Source organism: Prenolepis imparis, unplaced genomic scaffold (assembly GCF_030444845.1).
Source record: "Prenolepis imparis isolate NDT839.2.m4 unplaced genomic scaffold, iyPreImpa1.0 SCAF_6, whole genome shotgun sequence".
In the NCBI taxonomy this organism is placed as follows: Eukaryota; Metazoa; Arthropoda; class Insecta; order Hymenoptera; family Formicidae; genus Prenolepis; species Prenolepis imparis.
The window spans coordinates 13,776,089-13,794,787 of record NW_028141164.1 but is presented as its reverse complement, the minus strand read 5'-3'; the positions used below and the strand labels follow the sequence as shown (position 1 = coordinate 13,794,787).

Here is an 18,699-nt window from a genome sequence, read left to right as displayed (position 1 = left end):
ACATTCTCTAAAACTAACAATAAAAATATATTCTTTATTAACAAAGGGCTCGCATGTTTTTTTATATGGGCCGTTCATTTGATGGTCATATTATTACAGCGACGGATTATGTAGTGTTGCAATTTGCAGTGCAATGTAGTGTTTGTTACTGAATAATTTTATTAGAAAAATTGATGAAATTAACAAGTGACTCGAAAAAGAAGACTCAATGACTTAAGAAAAGTGTTCACAATTGTCTACATTTTTATATAACTTAGGAATATCTGATACTAATCTTTAGAAATTCACCTCTTAAGATAAGAGGATTTTTGCACCTATTTTATAGAACAGGATATTCTAAAAATAAATGGAAAATTCTTAAAATGAGAGTATAATTTTTTAGTGTTTAGTCTTTTCTTATGTCCCGCCGGAAATTCTCGGCGGAATTTTGTTGCAAGTGTGACGCAATCTTGCGATACTCTTCGCGAGGTATCAAGAAACCATCACGGTATCGTTCGGCGCTCCGACAAAGCGAAAAAAAGAAGAGAAGAGCGCGCGAGTAAAACGAGAGAGATAGACAGCAGAGGGAGAGACTTTGTATCGGTTGGCAAAGTCGAGGCTGCCGAGCCCACGATTTGACATTGCTGACCCGTCTGGCGTTTCACGATACACGAAGGGGTCGCCGAAGAAGAAACGACGAGGAGATCGCTACTTGAGCGAGGAACCCCATGTACCGCCGTGTTAAGTAGGCGGCACGATCCCGACGGATTAATCGCGGAAAGTGTGAAGCAAAGCGCACGGTAGGTCTATCCGGCAGCGAACCGTTGCTAATTCGCGACCGAGGAGCCGCCATTGAACGCCGACACTCGCGCGAATTTAAGATTCCTGTATCGCACACTAAGCCGCGAAAGAGGTATCCATCAATGTGATGCTGGCTTGTGCACTTCGAGTAATTTATGGAGAATCTTTCCAGCGTAAACGCGAAGTTTGATTCACGACGAAAAATTCAGGGTTTGACTAAGTGGGCCCAACCCAATAAAACCCGGTGGGTTTTATTGAGTTAAACCCACTTTAAAAAACTTACTTAAAAACCCATTTATAAAACCCATCCAAAAATGTTAAAAATTTAATAATATTATAAATGAAGTATTTAATATTGATTAATTTTTATTTAATTTTTCTTATTTATTAATGTAATAGAAGGTCTATTACATTAATAAATAAAAAAAATTAAATAAAAATTAATTCATAATAAGGAATTGTGCCAATTAAATAGCCAATTTTCTTAATCATTAGCGAATTATAAAAAATTAAATTAAAAAAATTAAAAAACCCAACAAAATCCCAAAAAACTCAATAAAACCTAAAAAAACCCAATAAACCCCAGAAAACCCGGTTAAAAAAAAACCCACTGGGCTGGGCTTTTTAAAAAAAACCCGGTCAAACCCTGGAAAAATTGAACCTGTTTAAATTTAAAAATTCTAAACGTAATAAAAACAGGGATTTTTTTATTGCATAATTAACTTTTGGAAATTTTTATCATTGTTAATGTTAATTTCCACCTATACAGGGTGTCCCATAATTCGCGAACCACCCGTCAGTTGCAGGTAGAGCATGTTGAACTGAATAGAAAAGTCCTCTACCATTTTGCGATTTTCGCAATAATTAATGAGAAATAAATTAAAGAAGATCAGCCAATTCGCGTGACGACGGCGAGAAAAGACAGCCCAGTTTCATATCGTTACTAAGCATGCGGCGAAAAGAAACAGTATAATGTTACACGGTTGCTAAGCGCGCGATGAAGCGGGGAGGAGCGCTTTACAAAAGACAGTAACTACATACGAGTAGCGCTAACTCTGGACCCTCGAGTGGGCTGTCTCTTCTCGCTGCACGCTTATCATCGCTCGAATTGGCTGATTTTCTTTAATTTATTTCTCATTAATTATTGAGAAAATCGCAAAATGGTAGAGGACTTTTTTACTCAGTTTAACCTACTCTACCTGCAACTGACGGGTGGTTCGCGAATTATGGGACACCCTGTATAAACGTTGAATATAGAAAAATCGTCTTCAATTTTTAGCTTTGTATTCGAGATTATGGATATTAATTTTTTTATATTAAAAAACAAAAAAAAATATATATATATCATAACAAAATCTTCACGAAAGAAAAAAATACGCCAAGTATATAAAAAAGAAATCGACATCGCATAATTAATGGAATTTTTGTCATTGAATGTATATATTAATTTCTACTTACATCGAATAATTATCAAAGGGAAACACCTCGAAATAAAACCTAATCTCATACTGTATTCTTGAAAGATATTTCCTTTCTTTCTTATATTCTTTGAGAGATCAATCTTTGATAACAACGAAGAGATATCTTTAACGTTCAATTAGCCCGTTGCTCGATGTGTACGTTGTACAATGTAGTTATCGATAGGTATACCCTTTTATTCGAATAAGTAATGGATAGGTTAGGCGTGCAGGAGTAATCCGAGAGATATTGGTCGTAAAGTGCGCGGCGCGCGGAATAATCTTGAAGCTCGAATGATATAGCGAGTTTTGCTCAGGCGCAAACGCATCCAGGCGTTGCTAATTCTAACGTATGTATATGTAACGATGTATCGGAATGATACCCGATTCTCTATCTCACCACTCTTGGGAGGAGAACGTGCGAAGGTGGACTTTGCACTCGCGCGGTTAGCACAACCCGATTTCATTATATTATATATTCATATACTTTTAACGCACGCAGCAAAACCATTTTCGCGGAGTCGGCAATTAATGCGCTGCTTCAGGGGGAAGGGGGGGGGAACAAGGGGAAGGGATTTAGAGAATTAGAGCGCCGCGCCGTTTAGAAAATCAATGTACGCAAGATGTTGCGCTTAGCAAATTGCACGCATGTATATATGCTGCAATTATAATTTCTCGGACCTTTTGCAAAACTCACAAACTATAGTTATCTCGTTGTTTACGACTGGCCAGTGATTAGTGAGTCTAATCGGGTTGCAAAACATTGCAAAATTGAATAATTAAAACCGCGCGCAAACTTCACTAATTCGCCGGTTCGCGAAAAAGTTCGGCTGCATAAATTATGGTTCGCTGTGATTAGCGAATTCGTAGGAGTTTTGACAGAAATATGAAATAAGCAATTAGAGATGAATTATACAGTTATTAATTAATTGCTGTAATCGTGTATTATGAAAAACAAATTTAATTTCTCGATGTTTCGAGCAATAATATTTTTTGGAAATCCCGTTTTTCCCGATTTATGGGTATAATACTAAAACCTTCGATTTTTATTCTGAAAAAATTGCAAATTAGATCATTATAAATCTTTCAAATTGTTTTTAATTATTTATTCAAACTGAAGAATTTTTTAAATCATTAAATACAAATTTTTGCTATTAAAATTCAAAATAGTAGCACTGATATGAAAAATGACATTAAAAATTCGGATTTTTGCATAAAGTTATGTATATATATAGAAAAATGTATGTATACATTTTTAATTCATCTGAATTTTTTAATTAAAATGTATCAAAAGCAAATAAAAGATGTATATTTGATAATCTAAAAATCCCTTTGAAAATTCTAACAACATATACTTAACTTAGATTAGATACAAAATAAGACTTCTTCTACTTCGTCACGTAATTACAACATGATAAAATACATTAAAATAATATATTTTTATCACTTAACCCAAATATTTTCAAAATTGTGTGATGGAACAATTTAAATTCTAGAGTTCATGATTTATTGACCTTATTCTCTATAACTTATTGCCTTTAGCACAAGATAAAAACGCAACTAATTTGAAGCGTTTATGAAGCAATTCGGCGAACCGGAACGAATCCGAAACGTCAGAGTTGCGATTGATTCGTAAAGCGTTCTTGCAAGCACCTTCACCTGGAAGAGTGGACATCCTTGAATATCTCTCTCTCTCTCTCTCTCTCTCTCTCTCTCTCTCTCTCTCTCTCTCTCTCTCTCTCTCTCTCTCTCTCTCTCTCTCTCTCTCTCTCTCTCCTCAGCTTTTTTTCATCATATCAATTATCCTCCATAACGGATATTCTCAGTGACTTGAATTAAGGGGAAACATATATATCTAGAATAGTCAAAAAGATATCTATTTTGATGAATTTTTTTGCAGAAATTATTAATTTTACTTCAACAGGATTTTTATTAGTATTTACGCGCATATTGTTATTAATGAAGGTTACATATAATTTTAATTAAAAATATTAAATAGCGCCGGCACAATTCATATCAATAAAACTTGTCTATTTTTGTAATGATTTGCCATCGCAAATCAATGATTAATGATAGCCATGGTAGCTTTTAGTTTATCTGAAAAAAGCAAAAAAAAAAAAAACAATAAATTATGGAATAATAATTATTAATAAATCTATATAGTCTTCATCGTAACCAATTTTCAAAAATTTTTAATTTTGGTAAACTTCTAAAAGATACTTCAAAAATATGATTTTTTGTAAAAAAATTTTATTTTTTACTTAAAAAAACTACTATTTTAAAAAAATCTCTCACGACTAACAATAAGGCTGCATACTTTCATGTAGAATAAGTAGAAAAAAGAATGAAGTAAATTCGTATTCTATATTATTTCCGAGATATTTTGATTATCGTTTTTGAATAGGCATAATTTTGGGGTAAATGTTTAAAAGTTTTTAATATACCTTAAATTGTCTAAATCAACATAAAAGTAAATTTTTTCAATTTACATGAAATTATGTATTTTATGGTTTTAATTTATTCGAAGCATGAATGAAGTTAATAAATCGAAAAAAAAGACTTGACCGACTTAAGAGAAGTTTTCATAAGTAACGTGTAATATAACATAACCATAACTTAATTTAATTCTTCAAGACCCAAGTTTCATGCCTCATGTTCGATCTATATGTACTATATTTATATTCTTTCTTTGTTTGTATGTTGTAAAATGATGTATCTTTTTGTTAATGTAAAAATGAATCCCATTTCATCTACATTTTTATAAATTAGGAATATCTAATATTAATCTTTAGGATTTCTATCTTAAGGTTAGGGTTAGGTTAGATTAGGTTAAGAGGTTAAGGTTAAGATTAAGGTAAGGTTAAGAGAATCCTTCTGGCGCCTATAGAACAGGGTATTCTAAAAATAAGTAGAAAATTCTTAAAATGAGAATACCAGTATTTTTATTTACTCGAGGATCATCATATCGGGGAAGACCAGTTATTAATTATGCTTGTCGGATACGGGTCAATATCGTTTATCGACAAACTCAATCATCATTCCTCGAGCCTGCCCCTCGCTGACATGATCTCGATCCGTGAAACTTAATAAATGCGCAACGCGGATATTTAAAAAAAAGTTTTGCGAGCGAGATTTCGGAGAGAGCTATACAACGAGAGACGTACGTTTGCGAATCAAACACGACCTCGTGGGTACCGTTTGGCAACATGCTATTGTATGTAATATCGCGTCTTCGACATGTGTTTGCGCAAAAATTATTATTCCTCCGGCCAATGGGCGGTTGTAAGAAAATATTTTGAGATACACAGCGTTCAGAGGTGATTGTGACTTCGTCATTGTTGTTGTTGTACTCACGCTGCCGTGTTGCCGAAATATCTCCCAAAACATACACTCCGGATTCTTCTCTCTCGTTTTTACTCTTAACCAGTTTAAAGGAGGCGCTCGAAAAGTGGACGTCATGTTGTGATGGTTAAAACGACGAACACGAATGAGACGCGCCGCTGACCTCCTTTGTAATCTTCATTCGAGGCTCCCCCTTCATTAATTTCGCCTTAATTCGATCGCGATCAGATCGGATCTTCTCTCGCAAGTATAATGTACGCTTTTACTCTCTTGCGGCATACGAAAACATATTTATTACAGCTGGTCAAAATGTTCGATAATTCAACTTTTTCCGGTAATCGGTAAATGCAATTAGGCAGAGAAAGCGCTGATATACTTTAATCTCAGACTTTCATGAAGCATCATTATAGAGATTACTCGAGATTATTCTGAATACAAGCGTGAATATTATAGATGTAATCGTAAAATGAAAGGCTTCGACATACAACGAATTATGTTATTTGACACATGTGAATGTCTTTTTTTAAAGTATAATTTAAGAAGAGTCAAGAACTTAATTTTTGAACGCGAAAAAAATGTTAATTGCTTATTACAAATTACTCCATAAATATAAATAAAAGTTACATTTTGAAAATAGTTTATATATGATATTACGAAAAAATAGATATCTAAAGTTGCAAAGGAGTTTATTTATTATTTATTAAAAAATGTAGAATGATAAAATAATTTTTTTTACAGATCTCTTGTAGAATTGCAAGATATAGCAATGATATTCTTTGTCTTAATAAATAAATAAATTATTATTAATTATTAAATATTGATTAAACTTTAAATTTAACTTTAAAACAAAAAAAACTTGTTGACAAAATTGCGCCGAAAAAATCAATTTTTTGAAAATTTTTGTTTTTTTAAATTTTGTAAAAAATATATTAATGATATTTTTAGGTATAATTTGGAAGAAAATTTAATTAGAAGAATTAAAAAAATGCATTTATTTTACAGAGAGCGTGGAAAAAAAATTAATGTAAACTTATTTTAGCTACCAAAAATTGCATTTTTAAATAGTTTTTAATTTAAATGACAAAAAGATCTTGAAAGATTGTTCAATTATTAAAATCTGAAAATCGATTATTATTTAAAATCCAATGTTCCTTTAATTTAACGTTCTGCGCAAATTCTCGTTGATTAGATATACTAGCTCCAAAAATATAAAGTTTGTAAAAAAGAAAATTAAAAATTACAAATTAAAAGATGCAACAGAAATACATCTTATGTAATGAATATGTAAGGAAATGATTTTAAAGCACAAAATATTTGTTATCGTTACTTTTAAAAAAAAAGTAGAATTTTTTTAGTGCATACATGTGATGAATATTTTCTTTTCGTTGTTACATAAATGCATTAATACGCATTAAATACTGTTGTTTTGATTTTCTTATGTGTAAATTTTTAAGTTTATTATTTGCTTACACGAGAATCACAGATATAAAGATATACATATGACAATATGGTAGTCGATTTTTTTATAGCGTACGCAAAGAAAACAATTTCGCAACAACGAGCAATCTAACTTCAAGTCTCAACAATCAATTTTGTTTTGGCGGTCAAATGTCACTTGTAAGAGACAGACCGAGGCGACTTTGAAATCAATTTTGATTAATTTCTTACCTCCATCACAATTTTACCGAAGAGAAGCGATAACCGAGATCCGCGTTTATTCTTCGCCGTCCGATCATTTTGTTTTGTCATTGTGACTACGACAGCCGATTAACATTTAAATTCGATAGAGAAATTATCACGTCCGTCAAAACGTGGCGGGCGTGTCAGCGGATTCAAGGAGGCCCCGTAAAACCGTGACACGCGTGATGCCGTTCTTGGGAAACGGGGCCTCTCCTCCTTATTGAAACATATATCTTGGGATATTGAGAGGCCTCAAGAGCAACGAGCGGGTATACAGGCTCGTAAATCATTCGGGTCCGAGTTTCTTCTTTCCCTCCGTTCGCGCACGGAGCTTCGCTGTCCGTAAATTGGTTGCGCGAATTAACTCGATTCGTTCGGCTGTCAGTGGAGATTCGTCGATTATTGATTTCCCGCGATAAAAATTCATCGAAATTATTGGAGAGGAGAGATTAATAACGATTACGCGCGAATATATCGGATATGTGAGAAAACAAACAAAAAGGTCGATTCCGAGTATAGACTTCTATCTATTGAATCATATATTTGACGGTTCGAACTCGCCATGTGATTCGTTTTGCACTGGTTATCCGCGATTCAGAAAATGGCCTGGCGCCATTACTTTTGGAAACGTATGCAGAAGTTTTTCTTCTCGCCAGCTCGAGAAAGTAAATCGGAAGAGGGTAATTAGTAGCGAGATAAACGATTTACAAAGGGAAGAATAAACGTGCAGCATTAACGTACAATTTTACGATACTCTTTCTCGTTTTCTTTACAACTGCGATATTATTTTCGGAGAATTTTGCATCGGAGGAAAAAGAATCGCTTCAGTATATTATTACCGATGTGCTAGCTAAATAATATGTACATTTTTTATATTGAAAAAATTTTATTCTTCTTTTAAGAATTTTCCATTTATTTTTAGAATACCTTGTTCTAAAGTAGAAGCCAAAAGAATTAATCTTCTTACCTTAAGAGGGGAATCTTCTAAAAATTAATATTTTTAATTTAGAATATAAAAATGTAGACGAAATGGGACTTATTTTTACATTAATAAAAATATATTTTACAGCACACAGGCAATAAAAAGAAAGCATAGACATAGTACATATAGACCGAATATGAGGCACAAGATCTGGATTCTGAACAATTAAATTGAGTTATGTTACACATTACTTACTCGTAAATATTTCTTAAGCCGTTCAAGTTGTCTTTTTCGAGTCACTTATTAACTTCATTCTTCCAATAAACTTATTTCGCTAATTAAGATGGTTTTCAATTATGACTTCCTTATAGAGAAAGCTTAACTTGCACATTGCATAATTTTAAAACTTTCTTAATGAGCGAAATTAAATTGTGATTAAACAATGTGCAAGTTAAGCTTTCTCTATGAGGAAGCCATAATTGAAAAATTATCCTAATTAGCGAAATAATGTGTTGAGGAAGCAATGTGCAAATTTCTATTTGCACACTTTTTTCATATAAAATAACATTTTTCAAAATGTCATGTATATGTATGTGTATGTGTGTATATATGTATCCACTCTCGTATGTTTCTTTCGTAAATTTGAAAATTTACATTTTTTAAAAAATTCAAAATTTATAAAAAAATCAACCCTTTCACCGATACTCGCTACATTCAATATCAAATATTCTTTAATGATACTTTATTCTTGTAAAAAAATTTAGCTCGATGTCTTAAAATTTGCGAAAATTAAAAAATGCACATTTCTTAAAAATTCAAAGTTTTATAAAAAATGAATCCTTTAACCGATCATCGCCAAACTCAATACCAACAAACTTTTAATAATAGTTTATTTACGTAAGAAAATTTATCCCGATATCTTAAAATTTACAAAAGTTAGAGCAATCACAGACATTTCTCATAAAATTCAAAATTATATAAAAAATGAACCCTTTCACCGATCCTTGTCAAATTCAATACTAACCATCCTTTAATAATAGTCCATTTATGTAAAAAAATTTATTCCAATATCTTAAAATTTACGGAAGTTAGAGCAACTAAAACATTTTTTGAAAATTAAAATTGCATTAAAATTTAAAACACAGTATAAATTTTTATAATAATGACAGTGAATAGAAAGTGTTGTACTACTTTACTTGTATGTCAAATTGGAGCGCTGTAAGTCAATTAGTTCTTGAAATATTTAAATTTAAAAATTAAAATTAAAAACATACATATATACATACACACGCACACACGGACATTTAAAAAAAATGTGATTTTTCGATGTTTTGGAACATTTTGAACACATTGGCATATAAATCTAAAAAAAAAATTTTTTTACGAAAACAAAGCTTTTTCTATGAGGAAGCAAAAATAAAAAAAAATTATAAAGAAAGTATAAACATATTATATACAGACCGAACACGAGGCACGAGATCTGAGTCCTGAACTATTATATGTTATACGTTACTTATTTATAAATATTTTTCTGAAGTCGCTCCAGTCTTCTTTTTTGAGCAATTTATATCAATTTTATTTATTCTTTTAATAAACTAAAACCATTCAGTGACAAACATTGCACTGTATTGTAAATTGCAACACTATAACAATATACATTGCTACAACAATATGACCATATAACATTAAATGGACAATCAGCATAAAAAATACACAATGATTATTTGTTATTAATAAATAGTATTTTCTTTTAATATTTATAGGATAGTATGGAAGCTTAAGAAGGATTTTAATATATAGTTTTCTTACATCGAGAATACAATATTTTCGATGTATAAAAGATGTTAGAGAAAAAGTAGCAAATTCCAAATATTAATTAAAAAAGAGTTATATAAAATCATGTGTTAGGGACTGAATAATAAAAACTGCTTGTAAACGTAATAAAATTAATATATTATAAATCAAGAGATAATCAACAGTATCCGAAAACAAAAGTGCCTAAAACTTTGACTTAATTAAAAAATTACAGAAAAGAGTGATTTAATTAATGTACTGGTAATTTGGAATATTTAAAATTACACTCTCATTTTCTAAATTGTTTTTTTTTGTCTTATATAATCATCTTTTCTCTTATAAATTATTGTTTTATTATAAATCTTCAACATTTACTATATAACAGCTCGTATAAAACTTTTTCTTTTCGATGGAATTGGATTGCATATTTATTTGATAAAATCTTGTGAATGTCAATTTTATTTTTGTTTAAAGTAAAACAATACAGTCAACATGGTGATCTATACCGTCATTTGTCGCTGCTCTATTTATATGCGATGTTTCAAGTAGATCACTAGTTTTTTTTATATCTCTTCGAATTATCAACAGTATTCAGAGTTTGCTATTTTTTTTTCTACTTAAGGCTCCTGGGTGCTCACCGCGGCCATATTGGATTGTGACGTCAGAGGCGAGAAAGCACACGCTGAAAATTCTTAGATGCCATTTTTTAATGAAAAGATATTTCGATTAAACAGCAGTTCAGATGGCTTTAGCACACTCTTAAAAAACCCCGAAAACTATCCTTTTCCCTTTATAATCAATCAACATCTGTAAAATGATCGAGATATCAGACTTTGACATGCGGAATGACTGCGCATGTGCAAAGACCAGACGGACTGGGCTTCATAATATTACATTTTACAGCTGTTGATTGATTATAAAAGGGAAAGGATAGTTTTCGGGGTCCTTTAAGAATGGCTAAAGCCATCTGAAGTGCTGTTTCATCGAAATATTTTTTTATTTTGAAATGGCATCTAAGAAATTTTAGCGTGTGTTTTCTCGCCTCTGACGTGACGATTTCGACATGGTCGGCAAGGAGCCAGGAGCCTTAAACTCTGATTACATCTCTCAGCAGTTTAATTTCGAAGCAAGACCGTTAAAATATAATTTAGCAATCACATTACATATGCGCTCTATATAAATCTCTAAAGAGAAGAAGAGAGAGAGGGGGAGAAAGAAAGAGAAAATATCTTCTTAGATAGTCTTAAATTACAACTAAATAATCAGCATATGCATCATGCGCGCATATGATTCATACAGTTACACGCGTTTTAACACGCTCGAGAGGGTTAACGCTCTATCCGGCTTTTGATCGCATTCGATGTAATTTTTTTTTACAACCGAGTCTCCGAGACTTGGTCTATGGTTAAGTCCTTTTTCCAGTCGTTGCATCCGCGCAACCGGGTCCTGCAACTGCTGGGGACCGGTATAACCAATCGATCGATCGCTCCTTTCGAGAAAACGCCTGCAACGCCCGCGTACGTGCGTTTATGCCAAGGAGAGAACCGCGATAAGCGTCGACAAGCCGCGATGCAATTATCGATACCGCGCGATCGATGGTTTTTGCAACGCGCCCGATCATAATCGCCCGACTTATCCTTTCCTCCCCTTTTACATAGAATTAGTTCATCAGCGCAACTCTTGGCCAACGCACAACTGGCCAAGGAATATATACGCTATATATAGAGTTATGAAATACTTGGACAAACTTTAAGGACGTATTCCTTACATCAAAATAAAGGAAAAAGTCTATAGGAAAGTATGCTAAATCGTACCTCTACTGTATTTCTTAAACAGAGTTACAATATTGTAAGATGTTAATGTCGTTGTATCGCAGCTAGCTTCACTCGAATGCAGCAATGTTTGTTTCCGTCTCAAACGATCTGTTGATGAGTGGAGTTCATAAATTTATTTTGTGTGATATTCATTTTTTGTGTGATAAGCATTTTTTATTTTATTTAATCTTGTATATGGAAACGTTGAAAAATCGGCAAAATGTTTTAAGATTATTTTTTTATTCACAAATTTGACAAAGCAATAGAAGTTGATACGATTTACTGAATTAATTTTTTTACTTAGGTATTAGTTTTTTTTTATATTTAGATGGACAACTGAAGAAAATATCTAATTTTTTAATTTTTTAAATTGAGATAATACTTATTTATACGTATATATTTTTTTATGACAAAAAGTATTTTTGTTAAATTTTTCAAGAGAATTTATGATTATAAATATGACATTCTTATAGATATGTTTTGTTGCAGACTGAAAACTTTTGTAGAAAATTAAACTTTATTTTTGTTCCAATTTTTTAATTTTATTATTAGAGAAAAATTTATCATCAATAGTATATTAAAAACTCATGAGTACAATTTAGCAAACCAATATTATAAATTGTACCAAATATTAATTTTCTTAATTTTTAATTACCGATATGAAATAATGATAAATTTGTGTTAATGTTTAGCGTATATCGTTAACAAAAAACTATAGTTTCAAATGAATAAAAAAAATTTTGTTATTTCTTTAATAGTTTTATTGCAATTTTAATATTTACCTTAGGAGGTACGATTTAGCATACTTTCCCCTATATACGCACAGTCAAAAATTAGTGGTTGCGAAATTATAGTAAAACAAAGTTAATGTAAACATTATTATTAAATAATTATAAGTAAGCACTCATAACAGATGCTAAAAAGGACCACTATTTGATTGAAGACAATTGATACCGCGGAATAAGAATTCTTCTATTTATCTTTTTTATTTTTTTTTATATTGTAATTTTTGTATCATCATTTTTGTGTTCAGGATAAGTCGAATAATTATTTTGCGCTATTCTACTAAAAGAATTTCTTCCCTAAAGGAATTTAATCAAATAAATAAATAAAGAAAAGAAAACGAGAAAAAGACAGCAGCTTAGAGTTTAGGTTAATTATTTCCTAATGCTTGTTTTTTTTTGTATTATTGAAATTGTGAAATTAATTTCGTTAAATATCAGAGAGCAGAATTAAATTCTGAAACATGAGAAAGACAAGGCTATTAAAATCGTCACATTTTTTTCTGAAATCTATTTTTTCTTAGATACTGTGTGCGTCATACAAAAGTACTACTATCGTTGTATTAGAATGTGCGCGTAGCATGCAATTTATATATCGCGCTGACTCTCGACTATCGCATTTTATGAGAGGTGTTTATTTTTTTTGCAGCCTCGCGGAATTCTTATTCTAGACTCCTGCATGTTGCGGCGAGATTACCGCGTTTCCACAATATCGTTCGCACGCATTATGGACGTATATAAGTGGTAAATCAATTTTCTAAGATTGCGTGATACATCCACGGACAGTGTGTCTTTCAAACTTAATAGGAAAGAAGCTTGAATTATATATGCGCGAGTAGAGACAGACGACCGGAAACTTACTCATGCCCCGGTCTCATTATGCGCTGATTGTATACGTACGAGAGGATCATAGAGTTACGCACCTCGGCACTTTTGTAATCTGGTGTTTTCATAATGCGACTGTCAGATGGAGACAAAATACACTCGCCGGCATTAAATCCAAGCACATACGAAAGGAAAGAAGAATGGCATTTTCTGGAGCAGTGCGTTGTTTAGAAACACGATCCACGATTCGCAAGAATTTTATATAATATTTAATAACTGACAACTGATAGCAAAATGCTAATAGAGATTATTGTGTTTTTTTCATAGTACTCTGCGCCGAAAAAATTATATTCTCGAAATAAGCGGACTGAATATTATTATATAAATATAAAGGATTGAAAGGAATGAGCTAATATAAGAGCCAGTGCGTCGGAAATAAAAACGCAATAAAGATTTGTGCACTTATTTTTTAATTCTTCAAAACGTTTCGGTCTTTCTTTGGACCATCTTCAGCTTGATGTGTATTACAGACTGATATACTCAGTATTGTATCAGTATTGTATCATACATCAGTTTGTAATACACGTTAAGTTGAAGATGGTCCAAAGAAAGGATCGAAATGTTCTGAAGAAATAAAGAATAAGTACACAAATCTTTGTGGTTTTATTTCCAATGGGCTCTTATTAGCCCATTCCGTTCAATCCTTTATATTAATACATTAGAGTCTTCTCTTCTCATTATAATTTATTGTATACTATAAAACCTTTTAACAGATATTCTTAAGTATCTTTAAAAAACCTTGCTTCTTAAGTACTTTTTGTAAAACTAAGAATACATTATTTGTTAATAATAAACAGTTATATGTGTTTTTTTATGCGAACTGCGTTTTTTTCATTTTGCGTTATACGGTAATATTGTTGCAGATATGTATAATAGAGGAAAATATGATAAATCGTACTGTTCGTCAAATCGTATCTCTACTGTATTTCTTAAACAGAGTTAAAATATTTTAAGGTGTTAACGCTGTTGTCGCAGCTAGCTTGAATGTCGTCATGTTTGTTTCTTTCTCAAGCGTTGATGAGTGACGTTCATAAATTTATTTTGTGTGATTTTCATGTAATATTCGGCACCCTGATGTGCCTAAGCCATCACACAGAGAAAAATAAGCAATTAAACTTATTATTAAAGCACTTTTTCATCTTATTTAATCCTGTATATAGAAACGTTGAAAAATTGGCAAAATGTTATAAGATTATTTTTTTATTCACAAATTTGACAAAGCAATGGAAGTTTTTGGTAAAACGCACCACTAACTTTTTTTTTATATCGTACTGGTACGATTTACTAAATTTATTTTCTTACTTAGGCATTAGTTTTCTTTTTCTTTATATTTAGATGGACAACTGAAGAAAATATTATGAAATTTTATAATTATATTGAGATAATACTTATTTATATTTTTGTGTAATACAAAAAGTATTTTTGTTAAATTTTTCAAGAGAATTTATAATTATAAATATGACATTCTTATAGATATGTTTTGTTGCAGACTGAGAATTTTTATAGAAAATAAAACTTTATTTTTGTTACAATTTTCTAATTTAATTGTTAGAGATACGATTTAAAAACTCATGGGTACAATTTAGCAAACCGGTATTGTAAATCGTATCTAATATTACTTAAACAAATTTTTAATTTACGATATCAAATAATGATAAACTCATGTTATGTTTAGCGTATATCGTTGACAAGGAACCATAGTTTCAAATGAATAAAACAATTTTATTATTTCTTTGATAGTTTTTTTGCAGTTTTAATATTTACCTTAGGAGGTACGATTTAGCATACTTTCAGTTTTATATAAATAGGGTATTAAAAAATTAGACCGACAAACTTTGAAGGGAGAAAGAAGACTTTAAAATAAACATTTTTTGTTAATAATAATTTTCTCTACAACGCAACGTTTAGTTTTAGTACTACATGATAGTTTTTGTTCAAGATTAAAATATAATTTAATTTTTCCACTTATATGTTTGTTTATGTTTAAGTCACAAACTCTTATTATATTACTATGTATAGTATATAACATTAAAAACGTCGTAGAGAAAAATAGTATTAACAAAAAATATTTATTTTGATGTCTTCTATTTCTCTATAAAATTTTTTAACACTCTGTATATACATTTACAAAATACAAAATACAACTGTCACTTCTGCTACTACAATAAAATATATTTTCTTCTCAAAATGAACACATAAAGAAATAAACAAATTAAGAAAGTTTTTGACGGAAGAACTTCGAACCGAACATCCGCTCGTAACATATCGATATATTAACGATCGAATTAGAAGCGCTAAAAAAAACTAGAATAAAGAAGGCGCGGTGTAATTACGGAGCGAAACACATATGAACGCCCGCGGGGCCGGCTTTCCGTATATACAGCTGTCTTACGATCGTAAATAAAACTATTTATATGAGCGCGTCCGTGTTGTTGGCACATATACATATATCCCCCGTAATTATGAGCCGCAGCGACGAAAGGATCCGTGAAGTATCCGGCTTTGATGGATTAGGCCGATTCGCGGAAGCGTGTTCGACGCCGATGACAGAGCCGCGGGGATCGGCGAGGTGCTGTGCACGTGAAGTGAAGATCGATTAGCGTGCATCGATGGAGTAGGAATTGAAACACGGAATGGTAATCGATCGTGCGTTCCATTCGCGCTTGATTTATAACGATTTTTGTCCGTAATAAGGAGAAAAAAAGGTCGCTGAATGATGGCTCGTCAAACGTGGGTGCGCAAAACGAGGGAGAAAACCAATGAGAAACAGTTTTACGTAACACGAAATCGGTAGTTTCCGGTGTAATATCGGAATTTCGACAGGTTCCTTTCGATTTCTCGATATTGTAGCCATTTGAAAGAAAAACTATTATTTTTCCATATTAAGGCTCCTGGGTGCTCACCGCGGCCATATTGAATTGTGACGTCAGAGGCGAGAAAGCACACGCTGAAAATTCTTAGATGCCATTTTTTAATGAAAAGATATTTCGATGAAACAGCACTTCAGATGGCTTTAGCATACTCTTAAAAAACCCCGAAAACTATCCTTTTCCCTTTATAATCAATCAACATCTGTAAAATGATCGAGATATCAGACTTTGACATGCGGAATGACTGCGCATGTGCAAAGACCAGACGGACTGGGCTTCATAATATTACATTTTACAGCTGTTGATTGATTATAAAGGGAAAAGGATAGTTTTCGGGGGTTTTTAAGAGTGTGCTAAAGCCATCTGAAGTGCTGTTTCATCAAAATATTTTTTTATTTCGAAATGGCATCTAAGAAATTTTAGCGTGTGTTTTCTCGCCTCTGACGTCACGATTTCGACATGGTCAGCAAGGAGCCAGGAGCCTTAATAGAATAATAAATTCTTTAAATATCGCTAGTAAATTAATCAAAGGATCAATATTGAAAATAATCGACCAAACTAGCACAAATTTTTACACTTTATTAAAAGTTATGACGTTTCGACCATATGGTTGTGGTCCTTTTCAAGTATACACTAAAATAATACAATTGAAAATTAAACTTATAAATCTAAACGGTTTAAAGATAGTAATATGCATAGAATAAGTTGGATATAAAAAGAGTGCATACGTTATAAATGTGAATCTTAGACAAGCATGTTCAAATAAAAGATTCGCTCAACACATGTTGTCAATATTAAAGGCGAGAACGTTAAGTCAGTAAGAAACCTTATCAATAACTAACAATATTAGAAAACTTATTACACGACCTTTATTATTTTATCATAAATATTATTTAAGCTCCCAGTGTCCTTTTGAAGATTAATTGTACTCTTAAATTTTTTGATGTAGAACATTTCCGCAATTTCTCTTTTACGCACATGTTTCTCATTATGTAATATATTTAGTTTAGTCCAATCAAATTCATGTCCATATTTTATTTTGTGTTTACTTATAACAGAGTGATTTGTTTCATGTAATTTAATATTTTTAAAATATTCGTTCGTACGAATCCTTAAATGTCTTTTAGTTTGTCCAATATATGATGCATTACAATCTTTACAATCTAATTTGTATGCAACATTTGTTCGGTCATCTTTATGTAAATTGTCTTTGCCACGTTTTATTAACATATTTAGTTTTTTATTAATTTTATAAACGACGTTCAAACCAACTCTACGTAAAACTCGACATAAATCTTGACTCGTATCTTTAACATATGGGAGTGACAGAAAGGACGTTCTATCGAATTTCCCTTGGTTCAAATCTATATCGTTATTGTGATTGCGATTTTTTAAAAAATTAATTCTTTTTTATATGTGTCGTTTAATAATGTGTTTGGGGAAACAATTGTTAAGTAAAATATCGTATACTAAATCAATATTACTATGGTGGAATCTATCATGTGATAATAAAATTGCATGATCTACAAGATTATAAATAGTAATATTGATCTTATATTTTGGAGGATGGTTAGAGAAAAAGTTAATATATCTTCCAGACGAAGTAGGTTTCCTGTACCAATTAGTAATAAGTATATTATCCACGCGAGTGATCGTTGTATATAGAAAACTGATGGACGAATCAACCTCAGTTTCATACGTGAACTTCAGGCGTTGGTGGTAATTATTGAAAGTCGCTAATATCTCACTCAATTTTTTACGCGGTACTATGGCGAATATATCGTCTACATATCTATAATATATAGGTACCGTGAAACTTAACGACTCTAAACATTGTGTCTCAAGATCATCCATTACCATATCAGCGAGGATGGGTGATAGGGGGGAACCCATTGGTGTGCCGAAAATTTGTTCAAAAAACTGACCATTGAAAATAAAACTGGTTGAATCTAAGACTAATTCTATTGCGTATAGGAACTGAGTTAAACTGAAATCTGTGTTCTTAGTAATATCGTTCCAACGTTTTTTAATAGCATTTAACACTAATTCTTTGGAAACGTTTGTAAATAACGCACTAACATCTAACGATATCATTATATCATTATCATTCATAGAAGTATCCTTAATATTTTTCGACCATATGGTCGAAACGTCGTAACTTTTAATAAAGTGTAAAAATTTGTGCTAGTTTGGTCGATTATTTTCAATATTGATCCTTAATACTTCTCAACATTTTACGTAAATAAAATTAATTTTTTTTATCATAAATATACCATGATTTATTGCGAGAACATTAAAAAAGCGCATCTTGTAAATTGATCGACTAGGTTCCAGTCGTTTGATCGCGAGTAGTTAAAACGACTCAAAGGTTTG

At 31.6% G+C, this 18,699-nt stretch overlaps 2 protein-coding genes across 2 annotated transcripts in view; one reads left to right on the top strand and one right to left on the bottom strand.

The window, feature by feature from the left end:
• The first annotated feature begins 541 nt into the window (after positions 1-541).
• Positions 542-18,699, top strand: part of LOC145936927 (acyl-CoA Delta-9 desaturase-like) — a 49,263-nt gene continuing 31,105 nt past the window's right edge. Inside the window, exon 1 of the mRNA XM_083039591.1 lies at positions 542-779. The gene's annotated coding sequence lies outside the window, so the exon portion shown is untranslated. The remainder of the gene's footprint in view (positions 780-18,699) is intronic.
• Positions 11,275-18,420, bottom strand: LOC145937443 (uncharacterized). The gene is made up of 2 exons (XM_083040461.1): positions 17,945-18,420; positions 11,275-11,479 (listed from the first exon to the last, which is right to left on the bottom strand). Exons 1-2 carry the CDS (start codon positions 18,418-18,420, stop codon positions 11,275-11,277), a joined length of 681 nt encoding a protein of 226 aa, XP_082896587.1.

Bases quoted from the DNA above. Each gene is read 5' to 3' on its own strand.
- LOC145937443 (XM_083040461.1), bottom strand. From the start codon at position 18,420: ATGATATCGTTAGATGTTAGTGCGTTATTTACAAACGTTTCCAAAGAA. The intron at 11,480-17,944 runs GTACAGGAAACC...CGGGCGTTGCAG, and splicing joins AATATACTTATTACTAATTG to GCGTTTTCTCGAAAGGAGCG.